The sequence below is a fragment of the Perognathus longimembris genome, chromosome 7 (genome assembly GCF_023159225.1).
Source record: "Perognathus longimembris pacificus isolate PPM17 chromosome 7, ASM2315922v1, whole genome shotgun sequence".
Taxonomy (NCBI): Eukaryota; Metazoa; Chordata; class Mammalia; order Rodentia; family Heteromyidae; genus Perognathus; species Perognathus longimembris.
This window is the reverse complement of record NC_063167.1, coordinates 67,917,956-67,930,026: the sequence shown is the minus strand read 5'-3', so window position 1 is coordinate 67,930,026 and position 12,071 is coordinate 67,917,956. Positions and strand designations below refer to the sequence as shown.

Genomic DNA, 12,071 nt, shown 5'->3' with positions numbered 1-12,071 from the left:
CGGACACCCCCCCCCCATTCCCCGTTTACGGCAGTCGCGAAAGTGTCGTGAACGTGCCGCCGCCGCTCCGAGTCACCCGGGCGGCTGGATCCAGAGTTGTTACTCGTAGGTGTGCTTGTCGGAGTGCGGGTAAGGATGCTGGGGTGAAGTCTCCGGAGAGCGGGAGAGGCCCGGATGTGAAGGACGTGGAGGGGAAGGAGGGCGAGCTGGAGGCTCCGGGCTGGGTTCGGGTTCGCTGAGGTGAACACCGTCTTTCCTCACGCCGGGCGGCCTCGCTCGCTCTCTCGCGCCCGCGCGCGGGGCTCGGGGAGCGCCGGCGGCGTCTGCCCCTCTGGACGGTCTCGGGCTACGGAGGGGACGGAGGGGCAGAGCGCCTGCGCGGGCCGAAGCGGGAGTCGGGGCTGGGGAACCGGGACTGCGGACCGAGGAGGGCGGGCGGCGGGCGGCGGGCGGCGGGGGGCTGGGCCGCCGCCCGGGAGGAACCGAGCCTGCCTGTCGGCTCCACACCCTCCTGCCCCGGTGTTGCCAACTCCCCACACCGGGCATCTTGTGCCGGCTGTATCTTCCCTTCGGAATTGCCATGGTGGTGGTAGTGGTGGTGGAGGTTTCCTGGGTGGGCCTCGCTTCTTGGTCAGCAACTTTTCTAGAAATTTCAGCTCATAGTGACCAGCTCAGCGACGCCAGCGAATGGGGTTTATTTCAGCAGTGTTCTTAGAAGGAGGAAGGACTGGAGGATTGCTCGGGTTTGCCAGGGTTGCCAGGAGTTCTTGGATGAAGGAGATCTTCACCTTTAGCGGTGTTTATATTTTCTGCAATTCGGTTTTGTCAGTTTTGTGTTTTTCTGGTCATTGTGCATCATTGGCATTGCGTGTAGGCTTTTCCTTTTAGTGCAACAGCGAATCTGTAGTAGGCAAATCCGTAGTTGCTCTTCAACGAGTATGTGTTTTATCTGTATGTGGTCAGAATACTCGGTTCCTACTCTCCCAAACTAGCACAGATATGCTCTAAAACGTGCCTATTGAATTGACTCAAAAACGTAAACCAAACTGGGATAAGGCACTTGGAACATTACCGTTTACTACTTATCTGTGCTTGCATAAAATCTCAGAGACTGAAGTTCTAGAACTATTTTGTTGCATATTCATCCTGTGCTGGTGAAGATCCTTGTAGAATTTGTCATCGCAGCTCTTCTTTCAAAGAAGTAAATTAGATAAATCTGCCACGGAGCGCAGATTATATTTTAGCGTAGTTTCTAATTTTCCACATAGCAGTTCTTCTTCTAGGCTTCTGTTTGTTATTTGATCTGGCTAAAGGTGCTGCTGATATTCTTTTTTTTTTTTTTTGAGAGTCATAGTGTGTTCTTTTTAAGAGACTAGAAAAAATATACAATGGCAGCCCCTCGTAGGAGAAAGTTATTTTTGCTTTAAGGAAGACAAGCTTTCAGTTTAGCAAAACACTACTTAGGTTGTATTACACAGTAATTTTTTTCTTTCAAGTCTGTGATAAAAAGGCTTTTGCTTATGTAATTTGTCTGTGTGTATGTTTGCACACATGCGACTGGGCTGGGCAATGTCACTTGCTTTTTCACCAAAGGCTGGTGTTTTACTAACACCATCTTTTGCAGGTTATTGGAGATAAGCGTCTCATGGGCTTACCTGCTCTAGCTGACTTCAAACCAGCATCTTCAGATCTCAGCTTCCTGAGTACTAGAATTACAGGCATAAGCAACCCACTGGTGCCTGCCTTGTAAATTTATATGTCATTTGTTAAATAATGCTGGATTTCATCTAGTGAATCCGTTTTGTTTCTCCCTTTCATGTGTGTGTTTAATGTATATAATTTTCCCCACCCATCCCTCTCCCTCCCATAGTGTCAACCATTGGTATTTTACTTTCATGGTGCTATGGAGTTGGGAAAGAGCTATGTACCAGCAGGTTCCCTGTGAAAGGCTTGTGGATATACTGCTGAATCAGTGCAGATCAAAACTTGGCACCCTTAGACATGGGGGATGGAATTCTGAAATTTCACACAACAGGTTGGATATTGTGCAAGTTTACCTTATGCTTGCTTAGCAGTTGGGAGGAGTTGCCTGTTTTTTTTTTTTTTTTAAATATTTGTTAGGTGTTCCCCATGTCGAAATCTAGGTAGGATAGGTAATGTAGGAAGGATGCTTTTAACCACAGCTACTGTAAGCACAAATGTGGGTGGATGATTAAGTCACAAAATTGCATGTAGTTTTAGTAAACCTATTTATTAAATATCTGATTATACTTTTGTACCTTTGTTGAACTTTTCACATAGATAATCATGTCTATACCAGGAAGATGCTTTAAGCTTGGCACCAGTAGCTTACTCCTGTAATCTTATCTATTCATGAGGCTACAATCTGATGTATGAGGTTCAAAGCCAACCTGAGCAGGAAAATTCCTGAGACTCTTTATCTCCAGTTAACCAGCAAAAAGCTGGAAATGGAGCAGTAGCTCTCAGGTGGTAGAGCAGCAACCCTGAGTGAACAAGCTCAGGGACAGTAGCCAGGCCCCCAGTTGAAGCCCTAGGACCAACGATGAAGGGGGGAGAAGGGGATGGAAGGAGGAGGAAGGGGAGAATGAGCAGGGGGTAGGGAGGATAGGAGGAGGGAAGAAGGGAAGAAGAAGCAGCTTTTGTCAGACCATTTGTTCTCCTTCAGACTCCCCAAAAGTTTGTGGGAAGGGTATTATAACTTAATGGATTATAAGACTATTCTCCTCACCCCCCCTCCTTGACCTGTGGAACTTCTGAACAGTATGGAATGACAGATCTCAAATTTTTTGCTTCTTCAAGGTCTAGAACTACTAAAGTGTTCATTAGATAGAAAGTGAATCATATCTGTTCATCATTCAGTAAGTGCAGTTACTTACATAGTGCTAAGAATGGTATGAGACTATGGGAAAAGAATGTTAGCAGTGCATGCATGGCCTCTGCACTCGTGAAACTACTGAACAATGTGGGGGGAAAGACCCCCTGAAAAGTCTATAAACAAAACATTCAATGTGATAAGTGCTGGAGCTGGGTTGTAACAAAAGAAGGGTACTTACAGATTATAGGTGAGAAAGTTGCAGGAGCCAGAGTACTGCAACCAGCATTTAAAAACTGAATTGAACAGGTGGCAAGAATTTTTTTATAGTTTAAGATACTCAGTCTTATTTAATTTTAATTTTTTTATTTTTATTTTTGGCAGTCCTGGGGCTTGGACTCTGCCTCTTGAGCCACGGCATCACTTCCAGCTTTTTCTGTTTATGTGACGCTGAGGAATCAAACCCAGGGCTTCATGCATGCTAGGGAAGTACTCTACTACTGAGCCATATTCTCAGCCCCCAGTGATTCTTATTATTTATGAAAATCTATCTTCAGTTAGCAATTAGGCTGTGCTCTAATGTTATAGAGTTTTTTTGTTTTGATTTTTCTCTCAAGGCTGGTGCTCACTACTTAAACACTTGAACCACACCTCTGGCTTCTGACTTCTGGCTTTTTTTCTTTTCTTTTTTTTTTTAAGCTGGTTAGTTAGAGATGAGAGTCTTGGGACTTTAGTTAGAGATGCGAATCTTGGGACTTTTCTGTGTGGGCTGGCTGCCAACCTTGATTCTCCTATCTCTGTTCCTGAGTAGGATTACAGGTGTGAGCCACCAGTACCCAACTCAGTTACTTTTAAAAAAATGCTCAATAGTTTTTTCCAACTTCTGAGACTTCAGTCACTCTATATAAAATGTGCACTCCAAACTATTTTCTGTCTGATCAACTTATTTTTCTTACAGTGCCATCATCACAGCCCTAGGACTGTCACACACACACACACACACACACACACAAATTATTTCCATTTGTGAATGTGTTTATAAGCTAGCCAACAATAATTGGTAGATCCTTATACTGGAGAGATAAAGCATATTTTTATGTTTACTCCTTTGGGCATCGTCTAGCACCATATAAAAGTCATACGCAGAGCCAGGTGCCCATGGAGGCTGTAGTCTGAGGATTGCAGTTCAGAACTAGCCTGGCAGGGAAAGTCTGTGAGACTCTTCAGTTAACCAGCAAAAAGCTGGAATAGGAGTTGTGGCTCAAGTGGTAAAGCACCAGTCTTGAGCAAGAAAGCCGAAGTGAAAGTGAGGCTTTTTAGTCAAGCCCCAGTACTAGTGTGCCTCACATACATATACACAAATGTAAGTGGTTAAGTAATTCTTGTAATATTCATACTACCTTTCCATATTTCCATTCCAACATCCTTTATTTTCCTTTTCTCTCCTGATCTTCCTGTTGTACCTATTGTATTTTAACAACCAGGAGGTCCTGTTTTTTTCTGAGATGGCTTGCATGACAATAGACCTTTCAGATGTGATCAGAAAAGAGCATAAAGGGACTTGTGTCAGTGCCAGTAACCTATCCACCTATTTATTGCAGTGTTAAAAGTAAAATACCTGTCTAGGGCTACATGTATTTGAATTTATATTTGCAATATTGTTGCTAATAGCTCACAGAGACTATGTTTCTAAATTAAAATGTTAAGTAAAATCTTAAGAGAAAAACTCATTGCCTCTTTTTGTGTTTTTTGTTTTGTTTTGTTTTGCCAATCCTGGGGCTTGAACTCAGGGCCTGGGAAGTGTCCCTGAGCTTCTTTTTGCTCAAGGCTAGTGCTCTGCCACTTGAGCCACAGCACCACGTCTGGCATTTTCTGTTTATGTGGTACTAATGAATCAAATCCAGGGCTTCTTGTATGCTAGGCAAGCACTCTACCACTAAGCCTCATTCCCAGCCCCATATTTTATGTTTGATGTATAAAAATTAGGTGTGAAAAGCTTCCCAAGATGTAGGTTTTATTCTAAGTGAGAAATAAAAGGTTAAAAGAAATCTAGGTCATGAGGGGGAAAACTCAGTAGGAAAGTATCAGTTTGTTAACTGTTCCTGCCAAACATTCACACTTAAAACCACTCAGATCAGTTGCTTGAGACTGTTCAATGCCAAAAGCAAGTTAGCAGCCCATTTTTTTAATAGTAGGAGGATAAAAGCTTTAACAATATATAAGATACAAATGGAATTGACTAAACTATTTCTTTTCTGTGCAGTTTCATATAAGTGAATTACAGCTTGCTAAATATGAAAATAAATCGTTTGACTACAGAAAGTTTAACTATTATAATGCTCAGTGTTTTGGTGACTACCAGCCTGTCATTTGATCTAAAGTGATACCATTCACTAGTTATTTTACAGGTTTAGGACTTGGGGTATGGCACAGCATAGCTAGCGTTCTTGCTTAGAAAGTTTAGTTTAATCTCCAGTTTTTAAAAAAAAACAGCATGTTGAATTAAAACTTTTTGCACAGCTACTTACAGATTAGTAAATAAATGAAAATGATTAAATTTAAAGGATTAATCAATACCTTTGTGTTGTGAGAAGTAAAATTTAAATTTTTAAATACATACATTTTGTATTTCATAGGACCTCAGGAGCTTAAATACAATACCCAGGGTGCCAAAATCAAATACAATGAAAAGAGGTTGAATCAGATATTGCGATAGATGATTGACCGAGATTTTGGATACCACCTCGGGCCATTAGTGATGTGAATATTTATGAGAGTATGCTTATGACACCACCATTGTATCCTTCTGTGCAGTCTAGATATGTCTGGGTGTTTCTTCTGCCTGGTGCCACCACCTCTCCCCTAACTTCTGCCAGTGGACTTCACTAACTCTTGTTCCCTCCCTTTACCCAGTATAAAGAAACAGCTCTCAGTCTGCGGATCATCCTACAAGACAGAATAAGCTGGATCTTGTCACAGGAAAAATAAGAGACAACAGTCATGCTTTGGTACTAGATCCACCATTAAGATGTCCTAGACTCTGCACCACAAATCACGTAGTATACCATTTCTGGTAGTTTCTTATTGCTTTCTGGATAGTTTTCATTTAGAATGCCAAGTACATTTGTCTTGGTTTATGCTACTACCCTTTCAGTTAAGATTATTCCCTTTTTCCCTTCTAATCTTAGTGTTTCTGTTCCTCCTTCTATTCAGTAACTCTGAATTTCCCACAGGGTTCTTTATCTTTTTCCTTTTTTCTCCATAGTTAATCCCTTCAAAAAACCTTTCTACTTTATAGTTTTTCTCTAGAGTTTAGCTTTTAAGTGGTGATTTGAAATTTAATCTTTTACACAGACTTTAGTCTTTTAAATTTATCTAAAACATCACTATTTAAACGTTAACATGTAGAGACTGGGCATGCTGGAATAAGGGTGCTGCTATAGGCTGTTAGTACCAACTATTGTGAGGCTGAAGCAGGCAGACTGAGTCCATCTGCTTTATACTGGGGAACACAACAAGACACCAATCACATCTTTAAAAAGTTCTATTGTTACTATTAAGGAATTGTACAGAGGGGCTACAATTCCATAAGTCAGGTGATAAGTAGTTTTTCTTGGACAGTGTCACCCCTTCATTTTCCTCTTCCCATCCCTGCCCACAAGTTTCATAGTTTATTTTTTACATGGTATATATTGAATACCATGACATTTGTTCACCCTTCCTAAAAGGAGGGAGGATAGGAAGGTGCTGGGTAGAGTATAAGCTTGGTGGCATATGACTAGCCCTAGGTTTGATCACCAATACTGAGAAGAAAAGAAAGAGATAAACTTTCCTTTTTTTTTTTTTTTTTTTAATAATTGGGAGCAGGGAGCCTGAACCAAGTGCCTAGCAATTATGAAGCCCTTGGCTCAAACACCAGTACTACCAAGAAAATAAAAGTCGGGTATTTGGCTCCTTCCCCATTCTTTTTTCCAGTTCCTCTTTTCCCCCAAAGCATAAAATGTGACCAACTTCTCAACTTTCCCCTTGATAGCAGTGTAAGAACCACTGTTGATTTCTTTTTTCTTCTCTCACACTGAATTCTAAGATCTGCTAATTCTTCCCTCTAAATAGAAATTACTCATAGACAATTGTCTTTCATATTTCCATTTTGCCACCCTAGTGTAGGCCCTCACCACTTAGAACCATTGAGATATGTTAATTTTTAGTAGTTCTCATTACTCTCCATTCTGAATAATGTTGAAAATAGTTCTAATAATTATTATTCTGCTAATTACTGATAGTATTCGTGCTATGTCTAATCTTTTCTAACTCAAGTGCAAGCACTTCAGATGTTAAACTGGAAAGTCCTTCAACAAAAGTTAACAATTTCCCTGTGTTTTCTTACTACAACTTTAGCTTGTCAGGTCACTGCCAAGTACTATTTCTTAATTTTCTTTTTTGCTATTTTCCCCACTTTAATATCATCCATATCCTTTCCGCAAGTAAGAATTTTTTTATTTAGCTTAAATTTAGAAACTTTGTGTTTCAGTTTCATGTATTAGCTATGATTTGGACAGGTTAATTAGTCTCATTTTGTCTTTAGTTTATTTTACTGTACAAAATGAGAGTAAAAAAACAGTTCCTGGGGCTGGGAATATGGCCTAGTGGCAGAGTGCTTGCCTTGTATACATGAAGCCCGGGGTTCGATTCCTCAGCACCACATAAACAGAAAAAGCCAGAAGTGGCGCTGTAGCTCAAGTGGTAGAGTACTAGCCTTGAGCAAAAAGAAGCCAGGGACAGTGCTCAGGCCCTGAGTTCACACCCCAGGACTGGCAAAAAAAAAAAAAAAAAAGAAAAAAAAATTGTTCCTACATTCTGTAGTTGTGGGGATTGAATTAGTTAACATATTAAGAAGTACTTAGTTTGGAATGTAATGTAAGTTCTCAGTAGCAGCTTTTATGAAATAAAAATGTTACATGAAACCCATTTCAGCCATGTCATTGTCTGATACTATTACTAACTTGCTGGACTTGGGACCTGAGTTTCTATACAAATAAAGTATTTGTAACTTTACAATACCAAAGTAGTAGGGAATAGAAAGAGTATGAGCTGCAAGGAAGCACTTGACTATTAAAGTCAGTAGTTTTTCTCACTCTTGTTTGATATTCTATTAGGATGACTTTTAACTTTTCTGGTTTGGTTATATTTAGAAGTATTGGACAAACGTATCTCTTTTTTTGTTACCTTGTTTTCCAGATAAATAGCTGCAAAAAAGCTACAAAATCAGATAAATTGCTGTCTCCAAATAAAAGAAAACCAAGATCCATGAGTGGGCACCGGTCAACAAGGAAACGATGTGGAGATTCTCACCCAGAGTCCCCTGTGGGCTTTGGGCATATGAGTACTACAGGGTGTGTATTAAATAAGTTGTTTCAGTTACCTACACCACCATTGTCAAGACACCAGTTAAAGCGACTAGAAGAACACAGATATCAGAGTGCTGGACGATCCTTGCTTGAGCCCTTAATGCAAGGGTACTGGGAATGGCTAGTTGGAAGAGTTCCTTCCTGGATTGCTCCAAATCTCATCACAATCATTGGACTATCAATAAACATCTGTACAACTATTTTATTAGTCTTCTACTGCCCTACAGCTACTGAGCAGGTAAGAGGGTTTTCTTACCAAAAGTCCCAGGAGACTCCATCACCATAGTAACCAGTAAAATCTAGGTTAGAAGTGTGGTTCAAGTAATAGTGTCCCAGCTATGAGTAAGCAAGCAAGTAAAACTAGCTCAAAACCTGGAAGTTGAAACCCTAGTGCTGAGTGTGTGTGTGTGTGTGTGTGTGTGTGTGTGTGTGTGTGTAAAATTTGGGGTAAAAATATATTCTAGCCTAGTAAAGTAATATTAGCATGAAGCACATGTGAGATTTCAACACTTTTCATAAAAGAGTTTATCTCCACTTCTAGATAGCTGAGAAAGTATTAACAGTTTAAAATGATCAAAAAAAAATCTCTGGTATTTGAAATGGCATGACTGTAAACAAAGCTAATCAAAGCATTTTTTCTCAGCCTAAGTATAATGCTCTACTTTAATCCTAGCACTTGGGAGGCTGAGACAGGATAATCAAAGCATTTTTTCTCAGCCTAAGTATAATGCTCAACTTTAATCCTAGCACTTGGGAGGCTGAGACAGGAGGATCACAAATTTTAGACAAGCATAGAATATACAGCAAGGCACTATCTCAAACAAAAGTCTTCCTCTTTATTCCTTTGAGACTTGTTGAATTCCCCACCCCCACCCCTGTAAACAATGTCTGACTGGTAAACTTCACTTTTAATCTAAAAGGGCAAAATGAAAGTAAGGAAAACTCAAGGTGATATTTTTGTTCCATATCCTGCTCTGGCTGCCATTAAGAAAGGAAGTGTGGTATTGCTTACAAAAACTATTTGCAGATCCTTGCCTCTGATCTGTTCTTATCTTCTGTTGTTGTTTGTACCCACTATTTGAAACTGGAGCTAGAACTCTTCATTCATGAGGAATGGGTATTTTTTTTTTTTTGCCAGTCCTGGGGCTTGAACTCAGGGCCGGAGCACTGTCCCTGGCTTCTTTTTGCTCAAGGCTAGCACTCTACCACTTGAGCCACAGTGCCACTTCCGGCTTTTTCTGTTTATGTGGTACTGAGGAATCAAACCCAGAGCTTCATGCATGCTAGGCAAACAAACGCTCTACTGCTAGGCCACATTCCCAGCCCAGAAAAATTGGTTTCATTATTTCTTTATCAAATGGCAAGCCAAATCTTTAATCCTGGGCTATAATTGAGAGAGTGAGGCAGGAGGGTCAAGGGTTAGAGGCCAGCCTAGGCTACGTAATGAGACCCTGTCTTGGTTTTTTCTTGTTGTTGTTGTTTGTTTTTTTAAGGTAAACCGTGATATGTATGAGTTGAAAGAGAATCAGAAACATTTATTCTGTCCATATTAATCAGAAAGTTCCATCTCAAGTGATCCTGAACCAGCAAAAGTTGATCCACAACTTTGTCATCTTTAGATGTCCAACACTGTGCTGTATGAATCATAATAGCCACAAGCTTAAGTTAGCTTGAGTTTGTTCTTTTTTAAAGTAATCTTTCTAGTGCTTTGTTCTTTGAGATAGAGTTATCAACTGTCTTTTCCTTGTGTTCATCATTTTCTTTGTTTCCATGTGTATCTCTTAAAGTGATTGACTAATGAAGGTCATTGTTGCTATAAAATATGTGATTTTTGTTTTATAGATACTTATTTCCTTCCACATACCTTGAATACCTTCATTTTGATTCCTTTTACTATGCAAATATAGTTCATACAAATTGTATGAATATGTTTCTAGTTTCCCTTCATTTCTTTTCTTCTTTTCTTTAAAAAAAATAGAGTCTTGCTATGTATATCACAATCAAGTCTGAAATTATTTTAATTCCTCTTTTAATGGGCAGCCTCCCATGCACTGGGATTATAGGTGTGTGTCTCGTGTCCAGCTGCTTTTCTAACTATCTTGCTGTACCTAATTCAAGACACAAAAACCAAGAGCCAAGTATGCTAATCCCAACACTTGGAGGCTGAAGCAGGAGGATCCAAAGTTCAAGGCGACCTGGATTAGACAATAAAACCTTTTCTCAAAGGAGAAAAAAAATTCACAATGGCAACAGAATCTACAAGACAGCTGTATTATCATGCCACATGTCCTTTGGACTGTTTTACTTGTGGTTGCTTCAGACCTTTACTACTTCCAGAAGAGTTTGGCCTAGTACCTACATATCCTTGTAGGTATAGTATAACATCTGGGAAATCAGTTGATGCAGTGGAAGCCTTTTTTTTTTGGCCAGTCCTGGGGCTTGGACTCAGGGCCTGAGCACTGTCCCTGGCTTCTTTTTGCTCAAGGCTAGCTAGCACTCTACCTCCTGAGCCACAGCGCCACTTCTGGCTTTTTCTGTTTGTGTGGTACAGAGGAATCGAACCCAGGGCTTCATGCATACAAGGCGAACACTCTACAGCTAAGCCATATTCCCAGCCCAGTGGAAGCCTTCTTATCTCAACTAGATTTAGGATAACAATCAGGGAGTGGGAACTGATTCAAAGATAGCTTGGCCACTAATCTCATTTAGTCAACATCCTAGTGTAAACCATGTAATTATGTTCCTTTGTAATACTTTTCCTTGCACATTGTCATTAAGTGACTTGACATTATTAAAGTAACAGATGAATTAGCTAAACTGTTGAGGAGACTTCCAGAACAGTAAATACTGTGATCATGGGGATCTTTTCAAAATTGTTCCTGGGAAATGAGCCACTGGTCCTCATCAAAGGAAGGTAATGTCCTACACAAGATATGCCTGAATGCATTTATAGCTGAGTGGTAGAAAAACTTGCTAGACTCAGAATAGTGTTTATTAAAGTAAGTGATGGTGGGATGGATGTGTGACTCAAGTAGTAGAGCGTTCTAGCAAGCACAAGGCCCTAATCCTACTCCACTTCCACCCTCCCATAAATGATCATTGCTAGCTTCCATTGTAAGTTCTTATCTGTATGCTTTTCAGGAAGGTATATAAATTCTCTAAGTCAGATTTTATCTTTACACATTTTATTGTGTATGATTATGAGAATAAAGTAGGATGAAGCATTCAGGGTGCCTAGAATAGAATGATCTGTAAATTATAAAAAAGTATTAAGCATATAATATATTCTTTCACATAGCCTCCTCCCTTTCCCAATTTTCTCCAGTAATATATAACATATAGAACCACAAGTTCGTCTAACTCATTGCTGAGGATTTTATACTTTTTCTTTTGTGAGCATTTTATACCTCACAGGTTCCATGAACTTAACCAAGAAAAATTTCCATTCATTATAGTTGCTATACCTGTGACCCTTTGCCAGTAGTGACCATTAGTTTTATGTACATACTTTATTAATTTCATATAAACACATATTTTAATATTTTAATGATTCAGGGTTTCAGATAGTATTCTTGCTAATAGAAAATAAGGGCGACATTTTAATAGCGTCAATTGAATTTGATTTTTTATTAGAAAAAGCAGACTAGCACTAAAGAAAATTTTAGTCCTTATTTTTCAAATTCTAAAGATAGAATTGTAGACTCCATTTTTTCATGTAGAATACTAAAATATCCTCTTACTACATTAAGTTTTAGTACCATAAACTAATTGGGTTATGTTTTGTAGCCTGATGTATGTAAATATGTTACACTCGCAACATAAAACAGATA

General features: G+C 39.7%; 1 protein-coding gene across 4 annotated transcripts in view; it reads left to right on the top strand.

Moving 5' to 3' along the window:
• The first annotated feature begins 5 nt into the window (after positions 1–5).
• Positions 6–12,071, top strand: part of Cept1 (choline/ethanolamine phosphotransferase 1) — a 46,829-nt gene continuing 34,763 nt past the window's right edge. Inside the window, exons 1-2 of one of the 4 annotated variants that reach the window (XM_048351762.1) lie at positions 6–129; positions 8,072–8,479. In XM_048351762.1, the coding sequence (XP_048207719.1) occupies positions 8,141–8,479 (339 nt within the window). In that variant the 5' untranslated portion in view covers positions 6–129; positions 8,072–8,140. Of the gene's footprint in view, positions 130–152; positions 241–8,067; positions 8,480–12,071 lie in introns of those variants that run through there. The other 3 variants (XM_048351761.1, XM_048351763.1, XM_048351764.1) reach the window with 3 other exon arrangements.